Source organism: Quercus lobata, chromosome 8 (assembly GCF_001633185.2).
Source record: "Quercus lobata isolate SW786 chromosome 8, ValleyOak3.0 Primary Assembly, whole genome shotgun sequence".
Lineage (NCBI taxonomy): Eukaryota > Viridiplantae > Streptophyta > Magnoliopsida > Fagales > Fagaceae > Quercus > Quercus lobata.
This window is the reverse complement of record NC_044911.1, coordinates 32,979,120-33,002,372: the sequence shown is the minus strand read 5'-3', so window position 1 is coordinate 33,002,372 and position 23,253 is coordinate 32,979,120. Positions and strand designations below refer to the sequence as shown.

General features: G+C 32.6%; 2 protein-coding genes, 1 long non-coding RNA gene and 1 other non-coding gene across 4 annotated transcripts; 3 read left to right on the top strand and 1 right to left on the bottom strand.

Annotated features, from left to right (window-relative positions):
* The first annotated feature begins 711 nt into the window (after positions 1-711).
* LOC115958059 (autophagy-related protein 8C-like) lies at positions 712-3,647 on the top strand. The gene is made up of 7 exons (XM_031076421.1): positions 712-823; positions 955-1,002; positions 1,620-1,675; positions 1,762-1,814; positions 2,590-2,708; positions 2,795-2,863; positions 3,172-3,647. The coding sequence occupies exons 2-7, from the start codon at positions 966-968 to the stop codon at positions 3,225-3,227; spliced, it is 390 nt and encodes a 129-aa protein (XP_030932281.1). The 5' UTR covers positions 712-823; positions 955-965; the 3' UTR covers positions 3,228-3,647.
* A 1,653-nt stretch (positions 3,648-5,300) lies between these two features.
* On the bottom strand, positions 5,301-6,488 carry LOC115957649. The gene is made up of 2 exons (XR_004084387.1): positions 6,342-6,488; positions 5,301-5,793 (listed from the first exon to the last, which is right to left on the bottom strand). It is a non-coding gene; the product is annotated as an uncharacterized LOC115957649 (long non-coding RNA).
* A 663-nt stretch (positions 6,489-7,151) lies between these two features.
* TRNAN-GUU lies at positions 7,152-7,225 on the top strand. The gene has a single exon. It is a non-coding gene; the product is annotated as a tRNA-Asn (tRNA).
* Positions 7,226-14,586: 7,361 nt separating this feature from the next.
* LOC115957756 (2-alkenal reductase (NADP(+)-dependent)-like) lies at positions 14,587-22,153 on the top strand. The gene is made up of 6 exons (XM_031076078.1): positions 14,587-15,023; positions 15,948-16,131; positions 16,461-16,627; positions 21,146-21,228; positions 21,398-21,524; positions 21,654-22,153. The coding sequence occupies exons 1-6, from the start codon at positions 14,790-14,792 to the stop codon at positions 21,906-21,908; spliced, it is 1,050 nt and encodes a 349-aa protein (XP_030931938.1). The 5' UTR covers positions 14,587-14,789; the 3' UTR covers positions 21,909-22,153.
* The last annotated feature ends 1,100 nt before the right edge of the window (positions 22,154-23,253 follow it).

The following is a 23,253-nucleotide window of genomic DNA, read 5'->3' as shown; positions in this document are numbered from 1 at the left end:
CGACCATCACCACTAGAGCGATGCTTTCGAAGATTAAATTGTCAACATTGATTGTTAGAATAGCAGCTTTAGTCACCAAATAAACTATTAATAACTACCATAATTTTTTATTAATAGCTATCAAAATTATCAAATTTCATATTTAAATAAAAAATAAAAATATTAATAAGTACAATAATTATCAAATTTCATATTTAAATAAAAAATAAAAGTCTATTAATACCTAATTATAATTTATTAAACTTTCTCATGAATGCATATTAACATCGTGATTCAAATAATTGTGGTACAGGCTTGCAAAAGTTGACAAAAAGTTTAATCATTTAAAAATTAAAGAAACAATATATATATATATATATATATATATTTTTTTTTTTATGGTTACAAATTGTAATATCAATTAGTTGTCATATTTTGATATTATCCAACGAGACATTTAAGGTTTCAAATTATCCCTCACCCAATTATGGAATTATAATAATATATATAGTTCAATATTTACTGATTTGGCCAATAATAATTCTATAAATTAAAAATTAAAAATTAAAAATTCACCAGCCATTTGTGGCTAAGGAAAGAAAAAAAAAAGTAAGTCAAAACCAAAATTTTTGTAAAAAAAATACCATATTTAAAATTTTTTAAAAAAAAAACTTATATTAAAAAATCAAAACGACAAAGTTTAAGAGCCCTTCTATAAACGAACCGTATATATTTAAGGAATTCCCCTTCGCTTCCACTTCAGGTCAATTTGTCCTTTTCTCGTTTTTTCGCCCCTCTTTTTGGGACCTCAAGTCAATCAATCTCTCTCTCTCTCCCTAATTTGGTACAAAATTATTTATTTTAATTTTTTTTTTGGCTTTTTAAAATCTGATTTGATCGATTGCTTCATTGATAATTTGATATCAAAGTATCAAACTGACAAACCCTAATTTACAATTTTTTTTTTGGTTGCAGAATTTGTCGCCATGGCCAAGAGTTCCTTTAAGATGGAGCACCCACTTGGTTCGTGCTTTTTTGTATTGATTTTTTATTAGAGATAATTGCGTTTGATCATGTTGAGGAACCCTAGATTTTTAATATTTTGGGCTAGATTTTCGGCCGTAGGATCACTGATTTAGATTCCTAGAAAATTTTCATATTTTCTCTCTCTTCCTTGAAAGGCAATTCTCAAATTTGGGTCACGCTTTGTTAGGTTCATAATTTTTTTATTTTGATTAGCCCTAACGAGGATTTTGGAATTTTCTATTTTTGGTCTAGTTTTTTTTTTTTTTTTTAATTATTAATTATTTATTTATTAAATTTATTAAAATTGTTTTTAATTTTTTTAGGTTAATATAAATGGGTTTGGTAATTATGATGTTTTATTGTACTTTTATGTAAGTTTTCTTGTATAATTGCTTATTTTGCAATTGGGAAATTATTGTATAGGTATTTAGCCGTCTTGTTATGCTTACTGTAATCAATTGGTGTGTTAAGAACCTTAGGCATATACACTTAATATATATTACACACACACATTGTGTTTATATTTAGATGCACTGTGTGTTTCTGTATATAGGCTTATGTATATAATTCTACTATTGTCTATGTGTTACTGTTTGTGTTCTTCTATATGTCAGAGAGGAGGCAGGCTGAAGCTGCCCGCATCAGAGAGAAGTACCCAGATAGAATTCCAGTATGATTGTTGTTTTGTTTGTGTGTGTGTGTGTGTGTCTGTTTTAGTTTTAGTTTTGATTCTAACATAAAGGTTGCCTGGTGTAGGTGATTGTAGAGAAGGCTGAAAAGAGTGATGTCCCTGACATTGATAAGAAGAAGTCAGTTCTTCTATGCCATTGTTTTACAACTTCCATATATTTGTAATGTTTTGATATGTTGTGGAATCATAAAATGCTCTCATTTTGAAATATTATGTTATGTTTGATTGCAATTTTTGCCTTTTGATGTGAATCCTTTTTGGACTGTATGTAACCTATGGATTCATTTGCTGAGTTCTGTTTTGGACACTAGAGGAAATTAAAGCAATTTATTGTTATTATTATTTGTTTTAATAGAACATCTTGAATAATCACTTTGTCATCGAAGTTAGAATTTTTGAATTAAAAACTTGTAACAGCTACTAGGTTTACAAAAACCAAGTTAAATATGCTTTTTGTTGATGCTATTATCTGCTTGCATCTTTGAGTTTTATTAGTTGTTAAATGGGTATTTGTGTATTTGTTCTCTCTCTCTCTCATATATATATATATATATATATCATGTACTTCTGATATTTTACGCAATGCCAATCCTTTTATCACAATTGTCCATGATGCATTCTCAAGAAATAGACATGCTTTGAATATGTTTTAAGAGTTTCCTCGAGTAGTCACATGTAACCATTTCATAGTTTAGGCCAATGATTTCCCCTCCTAAGAAAGATCATGGGTTTAATTAAAAAAAAAAAAAACCATTTCCTAGTTTGCAGTTTAGTTCTCATTTATTACTGAGTGGATTTGGAAGGATATGTTCATACATTGTGTTCGTTCTCCAGGCCTTTCCATTCTTTTTACTGGATCTGAAATTAAATGTGCTCCGTTGGGATGAATGTAGGTATCTGGTTCCTGCTGATTTGACTGTTGGCCAGTTTGTGTATGTGGTTCGGAAGAGGATCAAGTTAAGTCCTGAGAAGGCTATATTCATTTTTGTCAAGAACATTCTACCACCCACTGGTAAGATAGTCACTATTTTTTGTTTCCAAATTTGCACTCCCTTCCTTTTCACTTTTATGATTTGGGGTATTGGTTTTTTATTGCAGCGGCTATGATGTCTGCAATTTATGAGGAAAATAAGGAAGAAGATGGTTTCCTTTATATGACCTACAGTGGTGAGAATACCTTTGGGATTTGCTGAATTGTGATTAAGTTGCATCTATGTGAATAGGAATTGCAAATAAAACTAAGAAAATGATGGAATTAGATTAGATGTAAATTCTCTGCACTTCGTTAGATTGATGTTCTAGGCAGTACACTATGGTTTGGATCAATGACTATATTTTTTAGTTTGTCAACATTTTAGTATTATGTTCTTTTTAAATTCCAGATGGTTTGGATCAATGTATACTCTTGCCAGTCTGACTACCTCCTTTATGATTAGGGTGAATGACTATTTTAAGTAAATGAATTGTTTGTGCAGCTCTATGGATGTGTGTGCGCTTGACTTTGTATTTTAGAGTTCTGGGGTTGGCATAAGCTCAACACCGATGGGTATGTGGGAGAAAAAAAAGGGGAGGGTGGAGGAGGTATTGAATCAATTGATAGAAGTGGAGGGTTGAAAGCAGAACAGGGATGATAATGGCAAATGGACTAGTTTCTTGAGCGCCACGGGCAAAGGATGGCCTCCATCTAGTAGTCCAGTTTGAGGTAATAGTTTTAGAAGTTGGACCTGGTGCAGAAATTGTTATTGGCATCGTTAATAAACAATGGCCCATCTAATGATAGAATTTTACAAGCTGTGGTCAGTGACTGGTCTGCCTATTGACGCACCCACCCCCCCCAACTTCACAATATGTTTCAGTGTTATCGTAGGATTGAATCTTAAGCAGTTATACATGGGACTACCATGAGTACTTGTTGAATAAAAAAGATTTAAGCACATCAATTACAACGTCACACTTAAACATGTGTTTTTTGCGTGTCTACTTGGAGGTGATATTAATACATGTATCATCGCTCTCACTTGTGGGAGTGTGGGGTTCACTCCCATGTGCCAAGACTTACTTGGTCGATGAAGGTTGGTCCTCTGCATAATTGGTTTGCGTGGGAAGCAAATAGATGTGCAAATGTATTTCTCGTGAACTAGGATGTGTACCTAGACTTACTTGGCCGGTGAAGGCCTAATCCTTTGCATAATTGGCTTGCGTGGGAAGCAGCTTTGCGTGAGAAGCAAGTGTACTTGTCAAGCGTAAATTTGTCTTCACATTTGCGTGAGAAGCAAATGTAATTGCCAAACGTAGTTGCTTTACTACTACAAAATCTATCTTTGCAGACCCCCTAGAGGATTTGAAAACAATTTTTAGTTTAGTGATAGTTTAGTGATTGTATTGTATTCTAGACATGGGCGTCTTTAGGTACAGTCCAGGGGGTTCAAATGACCCCCATTGAGCTGGGCCCAAAAAAAAAAAATTGCATATAATTTTTTTACCCTCTTAAAATAAAATTTTAAACCCTAAACCTTTTTTTTTTTAAAAGCCCAAAAGAAATAAACTTGAATATGATCATTTTGACAATGTCTTAGTATTTTTAAACACAAAAAAAAAAAAAAAACTCATAACAAACCAATTTGATCTAAAATATGGGGGAAAAAAAATAGTAAGTCTAACAACAAAAGTATAAATTTGTTCAGCCTAAATCTTAAAAAAAAAAAAAAAAAAAAAAAAAAAACCCATTTAGATCATGCTTGGAGTTCACTAAACAACAATAATTATAAGGTTTATTGTATTTAAAAATAATAGATGATTTCAAAGATTTAGAGCCCGTTTGGTAATGTTGTTTGTGTTTTTTGAAAATATGTATGAATGAAAAAGTGTGTGAAAATACGTATAATGTTGTTTAAAAACTAAAAACATGTATTTAGACACATGTATCAAATGGGCCCTAATCTTAGCAATAATTATTACTATATTCATTGTATTAAAAAACAATATGTAATGAAATTATAGTTTATCTTATATGAGAAACGCTATATTCACAACACTTTCTTAATAAATTCTAAGTGACAGATTGTTATTGATAGAAAAAAATAATTTTAGTAGTGGGTTTGAATTAGAACTAATGACAACTTATCACCTAAGATTTTTTGAAAAAGTATTGTGAAAAATTTGTGAACGCAACACTTCATATCTTTTATTCTCTTGCTAATACCTAATAGGACAAATTTATGATAAGAAAATCGCATAGACCACAAGATTCATTATTTATCCAAAATGCATCTTCTTATCGACCCCCTCTAAAAATATATCCTGGATACATCACTGGTTTTAGAGGTGTTGTAATGTGTATTGTTTTCTATTTTTCTATGGTTTTGCTGTGAGATTATTACGAAAAGCTCCAATAATTTTATAGACTCGGCTGTTATACAGACTATTCTGGGAGACAGAAATAGTCATCTGCGATTGAAATTTTGAGTCGAAACTGAGATCATAGTCTTAATTCTCCCATCGCTATCCTGTGGGAGCTATCTGCTACTACGGTAGAGCTTGCTAGCGCTGCCATGGCATTATGTCACTAAAAGGATTTTACACAATCTTCTTAATGTACATCATAAAGCACAAAAATATTAATATATTATAGAGGGTGAGGAACAGCAAAACTAAATCAAATTGTCCATCTTCGGGCTTGGGATAAGAAAAGTGAGCAACTGACTACCAAGCCAACAAAGAGAGCTGTTCACATTGTCCACCTAGTATGTATAAAGTTTCATGTAAATTGTTCTTGGTTATTTTTTTTTGGAACAAATACAAGTTTTCATTCATCCAATCGAAGGAGCAAATCTTTGTTCATTTAGAGACCTTTTTCTGGTATTGATTCTTGACCCATTTGATTCCCACCGAGGTTCCGCTCTTAACCTTTTGGGCGCTCACTGATGCAGCTGCCTTGGCCTTGCCGAGTCCTGCCGATGCTGCTGCTTTCACATCTCCCATCTTGCTGCCACTGCTGTTTCCTACCTTGTTCATGAGCTTGTCATCATCATCAATGCCACCATAACCTTCTGCGCTCCATTGCTCACCCCAGCTTGGTGCCTTACTTCCCATGGTATCTGAATTTTGTTCAAAGACACAGACCCATTTAGATTTTATGAAAATCATTATTCAATTAAACCATGTATAGTAGGTATGTGTTTCTGGGGGAAAACAGGTTTCTTAGTATGAACTATCGGATAGACGATGCCTAACCTATGGATCAGAGAGCAAGATCTTGACTAAATAATTAAAAAGAAAGCCCCCCCTAGATCTAGCATAGAAATAAAGAATAGAGATTAATCAAATCAAGTGGGAGTCACATTCCAATCAGTTTTAACAAACTATAAAGAACAAATCAAGTTTGTACAATCCATTTGAGAAACTATGTGCCTAATTCATGTAAGATATACGAAATTCACCAGGCAAGCAATGCTTTGTTTTCCCACTATTTTGACAAATCAAATAATCTGTGCAGAGAATTAAATTAAAGAAATATATTGCAAGAATCAATTTCGCATAAAACGGATTTATTAGGCTACTGATAATAAATTTCAAGATTTTCTCCCTCACACATACACAAAAACACACGAGTACCTCGTAGCTAGAGAGGAAGAGAACTGAGTACCTTGATGTTGAAGACTAGTGAGAGGGTCTAGAGAAATTTGAGACACAGGAAGTGGGTGTGGGTGCTTGCAGTTGGAACTTGTGATAGTAATAACGTCCAAAGAGGATTAGAGGCAGAGGGAGGTTTTTATTTATATTTATTTATTATTATTGCTAAGTAGTATTGAAGTTAACTGAAGGTGGCGTGAGCAGATGTAGCCTAGGTTGGTTTCCTAGCTGTACTACTTCCCTTTTTACCTTCTTACCCTCGTACCAAAATTGACAACAAATTTTACATTGATGACAAGTTATTAACAATAGATAATAAAGTAGTGTTAATGATATTATATCAATAATAACTAACTTTTTAACTTTAACAGACGTGTAATCTGTGATGAAAATTATTGTGCCAGGTAACTTCACTCTTTTACATTTTATCTCTGCAAGGTAACGTGAATCTGTGCTATTTTCAAATTTTCATACCATTTTAGGCATGAAGTTCTTGCACTTTCCCACATTGTAAGCCATTTATGGTACTTTTCTTCCATACCAAACTTGCATTTATTTTTATTTTTTTGCTTTGTTGCAAAATTTCAAAGCCCATGATAATATCTCCACGTATTAGAGGAGCACCAAAGTCTGTCATCTTAAATATTTGCAACAAAGCAAACTGCGGATGAATATTATTTGTCCTATATTCCCTTGGTGTAGATGTCCTAGTTGCCGTGGATACGACTCTATGAATCATATGAATGTGAATCAGGCGACTCTCTATATTCCCTTGATTACAATTTAATTATTTATATAATTTAAACAAACTGGAGGTAACAAAGCTGGAATAGCTCAGTTGGTTAGAGCGTGTGGCTGTTAACCACAAGGTCGGAGGTTCAAGCCCTCCTTCTAGCGATATTTTTCATTGCTTTCTCTTTTATTTATATTTTGCTCTCTTGTACATTGCTCTTCTCTTTTTATTTTTTCTTCCTATTGATAACATCTAAAGTGTACTTTCATTTATAACTTAGGTTTTTATTTATTTTTTTCTTCCGCTTTAGTTATTTTTAAAATGAGAACATCTAAAGTGTACATTCATTCATAGCTTTAATTTTTTAGAATCTCAACTTTAGCTTGAAAAAAAAAAAAAACAAAAACATCTGAGCCTTCTACATTAAAGATTAAAAAAAAAAAACATTAAAGGTAAAACCTCTTTCTACTTTCTATAGCAAACTCCCTTCTTCTCCTTCCAACCCCATTTCTAAATGTTTTAAAAAATGAAAAGTGATGTTTGCCATATTTTTTAATTGGCTAAAATGCAAAACTCATCCTCTAAGTTTCACAACTTTTCATTTCAGTCCTCTAAGTTTGCATTTTGTCATTTTAGTCTTCTAAGTTTCAATCCTCCTTAATTCAGCCCTCCGTTAACTTTCCATCCATTCTTGTCGTTAGTTTTGACCCTAATTTAATATTTATTTTATTATTTATTTCTTAATTTAAAAAAATTTAAGTAAAAAATCCAGGAATAAAAAATAGCAAAACATGAAAAAACCAGGAGACTAAAATTAACATAGCAAACCAAAAGGAAGAAAGAGAGACTGAAAGGGAGAAAGAGAGATCGAGAGATCGAGAGGGAGAGGAAGATGAGGCATTCCGGAAGCTCAACTCCGGCCAATACTCGGCGACTCTAGGTCGGTATGACAGTGTAGGTAATGGGTCACTGTAATCAAGGCTTACTTAGGTTGTTGGCGGTGGTATGATGTTGGCGGTGGTATGATGTTGGGTCAAGTTTGAGATGCTTTTGTCTTTCTTGTAAACTTCTGTTTGGTTTGGTTGTATTTGGTATGGTTGGATTGGTTTTGGTTTGGGTGTGATACGAGTTAGTTTGCTGGGTAGTTTGTTGTGATTTTGGTGTGGTTTTTGGTTGACTATATAATGTCCTATTTTATAGTAAATGAATTGAAGAAGAAGAAGCGGCATCATCGACATATTGGTGTACAAAAGGAAACGAGTTGCCCCGTCATATCGGCCTAGAGCTACTGACTATTGGCCGGAGCCGTCCCTCGATCTGTCTCTCATATCCCTCTTGGCCTGTCGCTCTTCCTCTCGGTCTCTTGATCTCTCTTTCTCCTTCTTAGTCAGTTATTGATGGGTTAGGCTGGGTTTCTATTCGTGTTCTTTTGGTTTGCTATTTTTTGAAGCCATTCCGGTTTGCTATTTTAATTTATGGATTTTTTTAACATTTTTTTAAATTAAGAAATAAATATTAAATTAGGGTCAAAACTAACGGCAAGAATGGATGGAAGATTAATGGAGGGCTGAATTGAGGAGAATTGAAACTTAGAGGACTGAAATGACAAAATGTAAACTTAGATGATTGAAATGAAAAGTTGTGAAACTTAGAGGGTGTCTTTTTAATTTTGGCCTTTTTAATTTTCCTTTTGCTTTTAAACATGTTTCTAAATTTTGTTAAAATTGGGAAGTTATTGTTGCTTTAGTTTTCCAATTGTGTTTTTGCTCCTTTATTTCTTTCCAACCTTTTTCTTTTCAATTTAGAATTGTAGTTTTTCAAAATAAGAACATCTTTTTTTTAAGAAGCAAATTTAGAACATCTAAGAGTACATTATGGGGGGAGAGAGAGGAAGGAGGGGGAAGATGGTATTATGTGTAATAGTTACATACAATATCCCTCCATGTGGTATTTTCTCTTTAACCTGTTTCAATTTCTTATTTGAATGAATAACTTGTTGAAATTTTGTTAACATTGAGAAGTTATTGTTGCCAATGTTGTTTCCAACATTTTCCTTTTCAATTAAGAAAGAACATCTAAGAGTACATGGTGTGGGTCGGAGTTCAACACTAGATATGGGCCTATGGCATAGTTTTTTTTCTACTTATTTCTTCTCCCCTCTCCCAATTCCATTTCAATTTATTAGGATTTTTTTTTGTTTTGTTGATTTATTCAAATATGTGTCGTGGTTCAATACATAAATACGTAGTTAGACTCGGGTCACCCTTTAGTTGTTATCAGTGTGCTTCCCCTTTAGCAACAAATTAATGTGTTTAGTAAGTAAAATAATATAAACATGATAATTTATAATTTTAGCTTTTTTTTTAATATCCATTTTATCTTTATATATATATATATATATATATATATAATCGTACACTTAAAAGGGAAAAAAAAATCTAGAGTAATTCTTCTTCTTCTTTCAAACCCCATTTCTAAATTTTGAACATCTAAACATACATTAAATTAAATAAACTCCTCCTGGTTTCAATTGTTCTTTCTTTTAAACCCGTTTCTAAATTTTGTTAAAATTGAAAAAGTATTGTTGCTTTAATTTTCTAATTGTGTTGTTGCTTTTGTTTCCCCACCTTTTCCTTTTTAATTTAGAACAGTCGCTTTTTCAAATAGGAACTTCTAAAACTATGTGTCAATGATAATTAGAATCGAGTTTGTGAGAATAGTTGAGTCAAAAATTGATGCCAATGGGTCATCCATTAGTTGGTACCATTGTGCTTCCCCTTTAACAATAAATTAGTGTGATTAGTGTGTAAATTAAGATAAAACATGATATAGACATGAAAATTTGCAACAGAGAGAGAAATAGTTTTCCCTTGATCATGGGGTAGTTAGATCATAGAGCATACATCACTGATAAGGATAGTTATGAGGTGCTTTAGCAGTGTCAAAAGGTATCCAACAGCACCATATATATGATATAAGAAGTAGTTCAGAAAAGAGTATCCAACAGCGACACCACAAGGCACCCAACAACACTGATGTTAATTAGTTATATATGATATAAGAAGTAGTTCAGAAAAGAGTATCCAACAGCGACACCACAAGGCACCCAACAACACTGATGTTAATTAGTTGAGACATACTACAGTGATGTCTAAGTAAAGCCAAACAACTTCTAATAGTAATACAATTACAAATGTGAAATATCCAGTGATAATTAAAGACATCTAGTGGTGATATTATGAGTTGCTTTGTAGTAATAAAAAGGTTGCAAAATAGTCTAACAATAGTGAAATTTATAGGGCAGAGATGCACAATGGTAACAAGTTAGGTCTACATGTATTTGCTTGTAGCAGTGCAACAATACAGGATTGATATTCAGTGAGATCATGAAACACTCAACAAGGTTAAAATAATATGTTCGACTAAATATTACAATGCATCCAATAAGGTTAGGATAATGTGTTTTGTGAAGTCATGATTTGTGTGCATTTAGAGATATCGAAATAATATTTCAGATATACTAAAATAAAAGCATTCAGCAATGGTAACCAAATGTGTCTAGTGAGTGAAATTGGTCTTAAGACTTAAGAGCCCAATAATGCTAAAGTTGAGAATCCAAAAAGCTCAAGTTTACAAGATTCAGCAAGTGCAACATGTTGAAATAAACATGTACAAAAAGACAACACAAAGGTCTAACAATTTTTTTTTTTTTTTTTTTGAGAATAAGGTCTAACAATTCTAAACAAATGAATCCAACAAATTAATCGGGGAGAGTTTAGCAAACTCAAGTTTACATGTTCAATGATGACAAAATCAAGAATCTATCACAATTAAATAAAGTGTCCGGCAAGGTGAAGTAAAAGAGTCAGCAAATTAAGTAATATAAACCTTACCGGTAAAACTCTATAAACACATGATTAATAATAAATCCAAGCTAATGAGTTCAAACAATGTAGTAAGATAGAGAGAAAAGTGAATTAGAGATGGGGAGGACATGAGTTTTGGTGGTGCATTCAACAAAAATTAAGTTGCTTTCTCCTTTGTCTTGTTGGAAGTATTTTTGGTTCTGCTATACTTGTGAATGGTGACCATGGAGGCCAATTAATTAATAAAACGATTATTAGTGAACTTTGGTTGTTGTGTCTTTGCTAAATGTGAAATTCTAGTCTTACTGGAAGTTTAAGCGATGTTCTCTTACATGGGGGTTATTTAGCAAAGATGAATTTAATGAAGATGGTGGTGACAATGGTATATATGAGTGAGAAGCAATGTCTGGTATTTGGTTCATGACTAAATTCCCTTTTCATCACTTTGATAGAAGGATTTTTGGCGATGGATAAAGGGATTTGATAATATATAATAATAATAAATAAAAAAAGTGAAAAAGTTCCAATGAAGCCCATGAAAATATAATGGTTGGGAGAAGATAATAAAAAGTTTCCTATTTGGGATTTTATTTATTGGACCCAAATTAGGTTTCCTTGATTACAAATCATGGGTGTTTTTTGTTTTTATAAAAGTGAAAATTTGGTTAAGCTGGAAGGTCAGGTTACATGTGTGAGTGGATGATCCGAATCATCAGATAACTTTGATTTGATTAGAACACTACCTCCTCTTAGAAGTGTGACTCGTGTGTTTGGGTTCCTGAAAAGTTTGGTGTCTCCACGAGCTGTTGGATTCAGTCAAGAGACAAAGGAGTTTGAGTGGTTTTGCTAGAAGGTTTATTAGACCCGAAAGGCTGTGTTAATTTGGTTAGTCACAAAATATGAGTTGATTTTTTGAAAGTGGGTTGGGCTGCGTAACCTGCGTTGGAGAGGCCTAACACACTTTTACTATAGTGTATATATAATGGGCATTTATTGTCTTAGAGGCCTGTATACGTTCTTTTGTCCATTAAGCTAGTTGGGATTAGAGGCCCATCCACAATAAAACGAAAAAAAGAAGAACTCTTAATAGCTTTTTAATATATAATTGTAGCTATTTAAAAATAGGAAATTCTAAGAGTACATGCAAGAAAAAGCACTAATATATGTATGATTTTTTTTGAAAATTGTGTAGCCTTTTCTTTCCCCGCCCCCTCTTAGTAAATATAGATTTTTTTTTTTTAAAAAGAGCATCTAAGATCTAAGTGTTTTTTTTTTTTTTTAACTTTCTTGAAGTTTATTTAGCTTATTTGCTTATATATAACTTTTTAAGAGTCCAAATCTTCAAAATAACTGTATTTTTACCTATTTTCAACAAATAACCAAATAAGTCCTATAAAAAAGAAAAAAGAAAAACTAAATAAGTTGATACAAGCTAAAAAAAAAAAAAAAAAAAAGGCCAGCCTTTTTTTTTTTTGGGAGAAGCCAAATAAGGTTAGCCTTTTGAGTTGATTTTGGTAAATTCATACAAAAATACAAAATAATTTTTCCTTTCGTTTTCTAAGCATTTTTAACAAATGAACAAATAGCCAAGCCCATCAAAACACTTTAAAAAAAGTGTATATCTAGAAGAAAGCAGTCCTTCAATCATATTCTTTATTTAATTTTTTCCCCTTACCTCATTTCTAAATTTTGTTAAAATTTAAAAGTTAGCACTCCTTCTAGTGTGTTCTTTTTTTTTTTCTTTTTGTCAATTCCATGTCTAATTTTGTTAAAATATAAAAGTGTTATGATGGAAATCAAGATTAAATAATTGAGAACTTGAACTAGAATTGCCTTAGAATTAAGAATCAAAGCTGGAATTACAGAGAAAAATTGGAGAAATAAATTTTCTATCTTGGTTTGAAACTAAGTTAAAGTTACATAAAATTTTTTTTTTTAAAAAAAACTGATTATACTTTTACCTAACAAGTCTATTTTAATTTGTAACTACTAGGAAATAAACTAGCTAATAGTTACAGCTAGACATGCTATCACTACGTAAGTTAAAGTTGAAATTAATGAGAAAAAATTACAGATTTGATAAGTCAAAATAAGGAGTTGATTGGCTGCCCTAAGATGTCAAAAAGGGTGGTGGGGTTGGGCTTAAGAATAGAGAGTGGTTGGTTATTGATGGGGGTGTTTTTTGGCGCAAATATCAAGGCATAACAGGAAAAGCTGACAGGTCCTGTGGAACTGTCAGCATTGCTAAAACCGACAGTTTCCCCAGAAAACCAACGACCCTGAAGATAGACCAACGATGAAGCTGACGGGCACGTCACCCCCGCAAACCAACGAAAGATCATTAGCTAACGAAAAGCACATTGACGGACCCTATGTGGCCTTACTTGATCCTCACGCATACTCATATATGGAAATATCTTGCGTATCACGCACAAAGACCCTACTATGCACCCATATCTTTCTTGTATGGAAAGATACCCTAAAATCTCGGAAACCCTAATACTAGATCTTCCCTACAAGGAAAAATCCCCACTTCTGAGGGATCTTGGTTCACTACTCGGCACTAAATAAGCACCGGACCTCCTCTTTTTTCAGGTACGCAGAAATCCCTATCTCTCTTACTATAGAGTTCTTAGAGATTTCTTATTCATTAACTTGACTTTCGGAGGGTCTTTGGTTGGTACCACACCGGTGCCTTTTGTTTGGTCCTTGTGCTTTTGTTTTGCAAGTGCCCATTAACGTGATTTGGAGCCAGCAGCTCATTGACGATTTTCGTGCATCATTAGTTATTAATCCTAAGAGTAAGAGGGGTTGCTTGGCTGGCTTAAAGATAGAGGGTGGCTACATCATGTTATTGTTTCCCCTTCTTTAATTCTTATATGGAGCTTTTTAAAAATAAAATCAATGCATAATGTTTTAATTTTTTAATTTTTGCCCCATCTCTTAGCTTATTATAATTGTTGCTTCAATAAAACACATTTGAACATCATTTTTTTTTTTTTTTTCAAACAAACATACACACATGAGGGAGTGAGAATGAGTTATAACTTATAACACAAAAACACACCATAAACTCTACTTAAAATACATTGTAACTTTTAAGAAATGATGAGAAAAATAGAATTAATCACATAATTTTCTCTTCTCATTTATTTTCCTTTTTTTGTACGTATTTTTAATGAATTCAATTGAAAAATAGTTGTTAAAACTAGTTAATCTACTAATTTAATGGAAAAGGAAACAATAATGATTCATTTATTGCATTTAGTTTTCAAGGGAAGCTACTATAAGAAGTAAGAACCTCATCTTTTCAAAAAAGAAGAAGTAAGAACCTCATTGACGCAAACTGGAAAAACTTACGAGAGAGAAGATCAAGAATGTTGAAAATTTTGGTCTTAAGCAGTTGGGACTATTTATGAAGAATTGAAAAGGGAGACGTGCTAATTGACAATTTACAAATAATATTAGCAATATCATATTTTTCACAATAAATTTTACAATTATTAAAGTCAATTATAGATACAGTTAAAAATAACCCATATTTTATTCTCTACCAACTCGAATCTCTTTTATCATCCAATAAGTTTGTTTGACAGTGACAACCTATATATATTTAGGAAAAAGTTGTGCATGCTCAAGAAAATTTAGCCAGATAAGAACAATTATTTTCATATCGTAATGACTCTATGGGCCACCCTGCCCCAATACAACTTTTTCCACACTACTATCGATCACTACTGTACAAGACCACATCTCAAGAATAAATCAGGTCCAATCTCCACCTAAAAAGTAGTTCACAACACTAGGTCGTTATTAAACAGAGACACAGACATTTTCATACACAAAAGCTAGAGACAAAACAATGGCAGGGGTGGTTGAGAGCAGAGAATGGCACTTGGCTGCATATGCACCCGAAGGTGTTCCAACGTCTGATCATCTCAAACTCCGTACAGTCACTTTATCACTCGATGTTGATTCAATTCCGGACCACCATCTCATTGTTCAGAACATCTTCATCTCCGTCGATCCATATCAACGTACCCTGATGTCTGGCCTTGCAGATGGCCTTTACTTTCCTCAGACCAAACTTAACGAGGTACCTCAAAAAGTTTAAATAAACACAACCCCATTCCATTTTTACAACTTTTCTAGCCTATACAATGATATCAACATATGTATATGTTTTAGTTCTTCGGTTCTTCGTAGATTATATATGGTTTTTTCGGAAAAAGAATTCATTTTTCTAAACCGGATCTTACTTCTGTGGAATCAATTTATTCAAAGTTTCATCTCTTTTGGCAGAATGGTTTTGTGAATTCAAGACCAATTCACTTACCCAAAAAAATCATTGGATCTAAATTTATAGAACTAAAATTGGGATCCATCATCCGTGTTTGTTATATGTCTGTTTTTTTTTTTTTTTTTGCTTAAAATATGTTTCTTATATCTCTATGTAATTTTTGGCAAAAGACAATGTGCAATCCAAAACCTCATATAGTGGTGGAGCTATCAGCCGTGTTTGGTGCGGCCATGGCCTCTTACAAACTTATTAAAATTTTAATTTTTTGAGCTTTGAGTTTGATTCTAAAAAAATATGAGCTCCCCTCTCAAAAGAATGGGTGTTATATTTTTTTCAAATTCAAATATTAAAAGGTTTTTCAGTTTTTGTTAGCATTTAAGAAAGGAACAATTATTTTTTAAATGAGAATAAAGTAATAAGTATTTTAGATAACTAAGTCTTTAAAAAATTTCTCCATATTGCATGATTTTTCATTGAGATTTATACATTTTTTTTTATGCAAAGATGATGTCTAATTAAAACTCATAATGTTAATATTTCAAAAGAGAAATTAAATGAATAATTTTGGAATGGTATTAGTCTACTATTTCTCATAAAACATGAATTTTTTAATTGATATATCTTTTTCTTAAAAAAAAAAAAAAATTGACTTCGCCCGTCATAGATGTATGTACTTTTTTTTGATAGAATAGATAATTCAAATGCTAAATGGTAATGTAGGTGGTAAGCGCAACTACAATTGCAAGGGTGATTCGGTCAAAGGACAGTAGTTACAGGGAAGGTGATATAGTCCTCAATCCTTTTGGTCCTATTGCCGAATATTGTGTTATACCATCAGCGTTGCATTTAAGGAAGGTTGACCCAGCATCTGAGCTTCCATTGCAAGAGTTTCTCAGTTCTCTTGGTACTACTTCTTGTTCATGGAACTTTTTTTTCTGTTTCTTGGATAGGTACAAAATTTCAACATATATAAAGTTCGTATCAAAATAACTGTTATTTATCGTTAAGCCAAGACACCAATTTGGTTTTGGTGTAAACGGGGTTCGAACTCCATTTGATGATAAAAATTTACCAGTTGAACTAATTGAATCCATATTCTTGAGACTTCTTTCTTTTCTTTTCTCCTGGAGTGTCTTCTTTTTATACATTTATTTATTTTTATAGATTTTATCCTTTAAATATAGTACATTTAAAAAAAAATGAAAGATTAGATGACATATAAATGTATTGCAGGGCTACCAGGGTTTGCAGCATGGGTGGGAATAGAGGTACTAGGAGACCCAAAGCCAGGGTCAAATGTGTTTGTTTCGGCTGCGGCTGGAGGTGTTGGAATGTTTGCAGGGCAATTGGCTAAACTCAAAGGTTGCAGGGTTATTGGCAGCACTGGATCAGATGAGAAGGTATGTATTGCAACCATAAAAATATATGATAAAGGTGGTTTAGAAGCATTGTAAATATGAAATAAACTAATTAATAATATTAATAACTCGATAGCTAGAAAGGTTTAATTTTTAAACCTATTTGCACAATTATCCTAAATGGTAGACTGGTTGATTGCCGTCACTCTCACATGAATTCGTCATTTTTTTTTTTTCACCACTAATAGTCAGTCATGTAGAATTTTTGTTAGTTTGTTGAATTGAGAGAAGGTATTCCATCTAAAGTTTAGGTGGGCTGTTTTCGTATTACTTTCTTTGTCCTTCCCTTTAATGTGTAGTTGCCTAGTTGGAATGTGATTCCAGTTATTCTCAAGTAATTACTTTTTTATATAAAAAAAGGGGAAACGAAATCATGAAAATTTAGGATAAAATATACTCTTGGTGGATGAGGTGGTTTAAAAGTAAAGATAATATTGTTTTTTGCTAAAAAGAAGTTGTGATATATTAAATTAAAATAAAATTAGGTGGGCAAGTATTTAACAAAAAAAGTCAGCACGTATAGTTTTTCGAATTGATATAAGTTCTTCCATCTAAATTTCAGGCTGGATGTCCTCATAATACTTTCTTTGCTTTGTTGCAATTGAAATGTGATTCCAATTCGCTACTAATTATCTTTTTAAGTTTAAAAATAGAAAAGAAAAAAAAAGGTGTTTTTCATGTGTCGAATTTATTTTAGTGTTAACCTGTAACTCAATCAATTATTTTTGGGCTAGAACTTTTCCACCTATTACTAATTAAGCTGTTGGTTGAAGCTAAAGCTGCTAAACGCACGTTACGCAGCCCATTTTTTGGGTGAGTGATCAAATTTTGGTCAAGGGTGTATGCTAGGCTTAAAGGCCGCAGATTTGGGGGAAGGGTCACTTATGAGGAAGCGGTAATTTTAATTCAAAGAGGGAAAGAGCGAAGATAATTTTAAATGCAAAATTATTTTGAAAATTATTATTTTTTATTAGTTAACTATTAAATATATATATATTTATATTTTCATATGTCAATTTAAGAGCAATAATGGATAAGAACATTCACATTGGTGGTGTTAAAATTGCTAAAAAAGCTATTTTAGCATCACAAACAACAAAATACATGCTACATTGGTGGTACCATATCTAAAAAAAATTGACAACTTGCTATAGTGAATTGGTACTAGTACTACTAGTTCACTGTAGCAAGTTGCTACTTGTTTTTATATATATATATTTATTCCATTTCTCACTCATTCAATCTCTCTCTCTCTCTCTCTGTCATCCCTCTCTCTCCCCACTTTGATTGGCTTATGGTAGTTGGGTTAGGGTTTCGATTGGGCTATGGGTTGTTGATCAGGTTGTGGTTTGTTGCGGTAGTGGTGGGTCATTGATTGGGTTGTGGTGGCTGGGTTGGTGGGTCATGCTGTGGGTTGTTATGGATTGTTGATCGGGTTGTGGTGGTTTGGTTGGTGGGTCATGCCGTGGGGGGTTATGGATGTGGTGGGTCACTAATTAGGTTTTGGTGTGGTTGGGTTTCCACGGAGTTGTGGTTTATTGGGCGGTTTTTGGCTGGTTTGGGTCTCTAGGTTGTGATGTGGTTGGTGATAGTGTGGTTGTGGTATGGTTGGTGGTTGTGGAAGTGGTGGTGTGGCTGTGGAATGGTTGGTGGTTTGTTGTGAAATGGGTGTTTGGCTGTGGGTATGGCTCTTTATGGGTGTTCTGTGGTTGTGGGTTTGGGTGTTTGGCCTTGGGTATGTCGGTGTTCTATGGTTGTGAAAAGGTGCTTGTGGGTGTTTCTAGTTTTTGTGTGATTTTTTATTTTATTTATTTAATGGGTATAAATTGTTTATATCATTTTATTGGGTTGTATGCTAAAATAAGAGATGAGATATAGGGTATATTAAAAAGTGAGGTGGTAAAATAAATAAAGAAAATAGCTTTTTGAGGAAAATAGCTTTTTGAGGTGCTAAAAACAAAATATTTTAGCACCACTGATGTGAATGCTCTAATAAAGTGAATTCATGGTAATTAAATGATAATTAATATATAAACTAAGCACTAAAAGAGTAAATTAAAGATAACTAGATAAGTATTCAACATTTAAACAAATATATAAAAAGTATAAATAATAATCCTCACAATTTTAGGGTATCTCTCACTCTTGGGGGATTGAATAACGATGGATATTATCAGTTTGAGCAGAAATGAAGTATTAGTGCTTTTTTGATAGGCCAACTTACATAAGGCCAATGTAGAAAGGCTTGCTATTTTCAAACTTTCTTACATGTATTTTAAATGATTTTTATTTTATTTTTTTGAGAATCAATTTTTTTAAATGAATTTGAGTACTTAACAAAAACAAAAAGATATTTTTATAACTCTCTTTTTCCTTTGTGACCAAAGAGAAGGTATTTGGTATCAAATGATACAATGTTTATCAAAATCTAATAAGTGTGAGACATGTCTGTAAAAAATAACTATCTTACTAACAAATGAAAGACATATTAGTAGGTAGTTATTTTTACACGTCTCTTGTTTATTAGATTTTGATATGAATGACATGATATGAGAAGAGCCTTGTATCTTAGCTAGTTTATGCATCTCTCCAAAAAAATTATAAAAAAAGAACCAAAAAAAAAAAAAAAGAAAAGAAAAAAAAAGCGGAAGTTGCGTATACGCCTTTTGGACCCGTTTGCATGTCAGTCAGAACCTTAAAAATCAATTTAATTGCCATGGGGTCTGCTGGGAACAACAACATTATAAACCCCATATTATTTGGTGTACCGCTCTGTCAATTATAGAGATGGTGGGTGGGACTTTTGGGACCCATTATAAACCCATATTATTTGGTGTACCACTTTGTTAGTTGTAGAGATGGTGGGTGGGGACTTTTGGGACCCATTATACTTAAAATTCATTTGGTAGTTTCAATTAGTGGACCTCAAGATGAGCCTTTTGAAAAGTATTGACTACAAAAACTCCCTTGGAATTTCCACTATGTTGGCCCATGAATCTATCTCCCCTGTGTTGGTTTATATCTAATAGATTGATAGGATCTCTAGCCCAGCCTTGAGCGTGGTCACTTATACAGCCTTTTTTCGTTTTGGTTTATGGGCCGAAAAAGGGAACCCATCCCCTCTCTTTTATCATTATTCTTTTTTTGGCTTGAATGCCAAGGTAAAACTTCTTCTCAAAAATTTCTCCAATTTGGCTTTCCAACATTGAGCTTAAGTTACATAAATAATTTGAAACATACAAATGCATCTATATATAGCTTTCGTTCTTGTTTTAAAGGAAATTGCTGCAGTTCAGCTAGTTAATTTGATTTTAAGTTTGTCTAATATAATTTCCTCAAAAAAAGAAAAGAAAAAAAGAAGTGTCTAATATAAAGGATAGAGGCCATAAATAACATGGTGGATTAGTACCACTCATAGCAACACTTAAGTTGAAAGTAAGTACAATTATTATATCACAGAGAACTTATTCCAGTCTGCATATGATTTATACAAATTGAAGGGCTGTCAATTTTATTATTGTTAGATACTTTGACTACCGTAACCAAATTAGGAAACAAGAGGGACTCTTATATTTGGCAGTTTGAATTAACTATTTTTCAAGTAGTTTAGTAGTTTATATTGGTTAAACTAGGTTCTGTATCCAAGTAGCAACTGTGGATTGGAGGATAGATACATTGCTTTCAGCGTGTGTGTGAAAACAAAGGTTATTAAAATCAAAGAATAGAAAGGTGTTTCTACCAGCCTTTAAGGATGTTTCCCATATTATTGATTCTTATGGAGAAAGATATAGTAAAAAAATAAGTTTAGATCGCTGAAATTTAGGAAGAAAAAAATAATTGAAGTTTGGATTAAACGATCTCGACAAGGTAAGGAAATCTAGTAAATCTGCTTGCGTAATCCAATAATAGTGTCGAACACGACAAATTATCAGAACAACAAAAAATTTGTTAACAATGTGACAAAAGTTCAATCATTTTTAATGTTTTTAATTACTTTTTATGCGTGACAAATTACAATCATTTTTATTGTTTTTAATTTTGAAAAGTACTTATGTTTGAGTTCTCTATTGGAACTATTATGTTTAGTGTATTTGCAAATGTTCCTGATGTTGAGTATTTTATATTTTCAGCCTACATTATGAAGAATTGATGCATTATGCATCACCTTCCAACATATACATCAATTTTGTTATGCATGCTAAATTTAACAATACCATTATGTTTATGTGCATTGTTACTAAGGAAGAGCTACCAATAAAAAAAAAGACAGTGGAAGACTGGGGATTAAAAGTGATATAAAATTTGGAATCTAACAATGATTGACTGGCGTGTGGTTTTAGAGGTTGGAAATGGTGGCATGTTTAGATACCAGATTGTTGAAAGTTGGGGATATAAGAGATCAAGGGATAAAGCATGATGCATATATCATATTTTTACTTTTTTGTATCAGACATTCTCACCAATTTCTCACTCTGATTTTATGTTATTTGTGATTCTTAGGTAAAGCTCATAAAGGAGGAATTTGGATATGATGATGCATTCAACTACAAAACAGAAACAGACTTAGATGCTGCATTAAGCAAGTAATTATTATTTAAGGTTTCATCTTTATGTAATTGATAATTTGTTTATAAGTTGAAATATCTCTTTATAAAGTTTAACTTGCATTTGGATGTCTTATTATATGTTATGATTATCACAAGCATATAATCTAGTGGAGGAGGCATACTTATTTGATCTTGAATGTTATAGGTACTTCCCTAATGGCATTGATATTTATTTTGACAATGTTGGTGGTGAGATGCTTGAGGCTGTCCTCAACCATGTTAACAGGCATGCACGAATCCCAGTTTGTGGCATGATATCCCAATATAAGAAGGTGACTCATATGACACCATTTCTGTCATCATATTCCTTTACATTTTCATTTCAGCAAACACACAAACACACAGCTACATAACAAGTAACCAAAATATATTAAAGTTACCAACTTGTTTGTTTGATGCAGATCTGGACAGAGAGACAAGGGGTAAGAAATCTGCTTAATATGGTAGGAAAGGAGGTGAGGATGGAAGGGTTTTTGGTGGGTTCACATTTGAATCGTTTTGGGGATTTTGCAAAGGAAATGGAGAGCTACATAAAAGAAGGCAAGATTAGTTCCAAGCTCAAAATCTACCATGGAATTGAGAGCTACTTGGAGAGCTTAGGCTCCCTCTTCACAAGCTCTAATTTTGGAAAAGTTATAATTGAAGTTAAGAAATAATTTGAAATTACCAACTCCATGCTCTCCTGGTTTGAATAAGCAAATGCTGGGACTGCACTAGCAGTCATTGGATTTCTGAGCCATGTTAAGGGATTTGTATAAGTAAAACTCTGTATATTCTTATTGGAGTAATGCAGCCTTTTTTTTGCTTTAATTTCATTAAATATGGAATTGCTTCTATTCATAGGAGCAATTGAAAGAAAAATCATTAAATAAATTTGCCTATAAAAAAAACATTTAGAATATTCTTTTTTAGAATAGGCCATCTTGTATTGTACAATGGTTAATTGAATATCTTCAATTGAATGCAATGCATGTTTAATAGAAGATTATATTGAATTGTATTTTTTTCTCAAAAAAATAAAATATTGAATTGCATTCAATTTTTAGGAGTGATATTTTGACAAGGTGATAATAAATTTCCTGCATACTAAACAGACTAAAAAATAGGGATGATCTACTTAGATGGATATTTTAGCGGGAAAAAAAAAATCTATGGAAGGAAATGATTACTAACATAGAGAATGTGCAACTATATTGATTTAAGGAAGCAGAGTCTCTACTCTCTAGCGAGTAGGAAAAGCAATGAGGAAGTCTTTTTTGACGTGAGAAAACAAGACCAAAAACCATGATTTGAGAATATGAAGAGAGGTACACAAGGTGTTGGGGGTGGGGGGTGAGGAATCAATGGCTTGAAATGGGGTAGTGTGAGGAGTACCATGGTCAGTGCATGAAGTGCATGGACAAGTATGAATCCACCCTTGTATTCATGCCATCTCTGTGCTCCCTTTAAAAATCCCATGAGGAGACACTAAAGCAAAGTGCAATGCACACATACGTTTGGGCACCTGCCTACTTTTAAGATCAATGAAAATCTAGGATCATAAGCTCACCATCTTATGGTATTGGGATGTATGATTATGTTATTTACTATTCATTTCACTTCTTAGACATAAATTCAGGCTTAACCCTTACGTTACTATAGTCTATATGCATTTCACAAGCTCACTTTATTATACTCTCAATTTAAAGAGTCTCTAATTTTAATTTTTATATAATTTTTATAATTTGATAATTAGAAGAGGAAGGATTTGAGTATTGGACATTTCGGTTGGAAATACTAGGAAATTTCAGTAGAGCTATAATGTTCTTGGCAATTTTTATATCTAATAGGGTATATGATGTCATATTATTTAAATTTGAATTGATGTGGTACTAGATACGCATTTAAATTTGTAATATTTAACTTAAAACACAATATAGATCCATTTTAAATAGAGAAAATTTTTCGTATAAGTTAGAAGTCTTAAACTTATGTTTAAATTACAGAAGATATGGGAGGGAG